General features: G+C 57.0%; 1 protein-coding gene across 1 annotated transcript in view; it reads right to left on the reverse strand.

The window, feature by feature from the left end:
* The window catches only part of SUSD4 (sushi domain containing 4), a 69,210-nt gene extending 68,921 nt beyond the window's left edge, over positions 1-289 (reverse strand). Inside the window, exon 1 of the mRNA XM_042819414.1 lies at positions 67-289. Coding sequence (XP_042675348.1) covers positions 67-289 — 223 coding nt within the window. The remainder of the gene's footprint in view (positions 1-66) is intronic.
* Between the last annotated feature and the right edge of the window lie 637 nt (positions 290-926).

Raw genomic sequence — 926 nt, forward strand, 5'->3', positions numbered from 1 at the left:
CGGCGGCACGCAGGCGGGCGGCCCCGCGGACGCGCGCAGGCACACGCGCGCGCGGCTCTGCCCTACCTGCGCGGGAGGCGGCGTGCAGCCGCAGCGCGCACCTGCCCGGCCCCAGGGAGCCCGGCGCTGCGGGACCGGGAGGCACCGCCGCCGCGCGCACGCATGGCTGCGGCGGGGTTCCGACCCCGAGGGGGTCGCGGAGCTGGCGGCCGTTAGAAAGCGACGCCCGGGCGTATCGAGTCGGTCTGAAATTCACCGCCGCGCAGCAGTGAGTCGAACGCTGTCTCATGGCTACGGCGGCCGTGGCTGTTTCCTGCTGCCACCTACAACGTGCCGAGCTCGGGGCATTTCCCCGCTCCCCGCCGGCAGTAACCATGATGTCTTTTGGGCAGGGAAGGACGGGACATCGACCGATCGACCGACCCATGCGGGATCTCAATGGAATTCCACCCCGATGGAATGAAAATCTCCTTAAAGGTCGCAATGAGAACGAGAGAAAACATGTTAGTGACAAAACGTCCCAAAGCAAGGCCATATCCAAAGACGTGCACGCTCCTACCAACAACCCTATTGTGGAAATAGCATACCTTGATGCTTTGGGGTGAATGTTCTGTGCTGTTAGAAGTATGCATAGGGATGGAGTCCCATTCGAGTTTCAGCTACCTTATGCTGGCTCCTCCAAGCTCAAACTTAAAGCAGTTCAAGAGGGATTTGAGCTCAAGTCAGTGCATCATGCATCAGTTAAAGAACAGTGTAAGAAATGTAGTTCTTTATACTCTCCCCTGGAGAGAATGGGCATCTCGTACAGAAATACAGGTCTTTCATTAAGGAAGTGAAAGTATGTTGCTGATTTTCAGCCTAGTGACTGTTTTATCACTTTGCTGCTCCTTTTCAACAGGAAAACATGGAAGATGTGGAGCCTTTTC

The sequence above is a fragment of the Centrocercus urophasianus genome, unplaced genomic scaffold (genome assembly GCF_019232065.1).
Source record: "Centrocercus urophasianus isolate 14NV4802_14NV808 unplaced genomic scaffold, USGS_Curo_1.0 seq_10, whole genome shotgun sequence".
In the NCBI taxonomy this organism is placed as follows: Eukaryota; Metazoa; Chordata; class Aves; order Galliformes; family Phasianidae; genus Centrocercus; species Centrocercus urophasianus.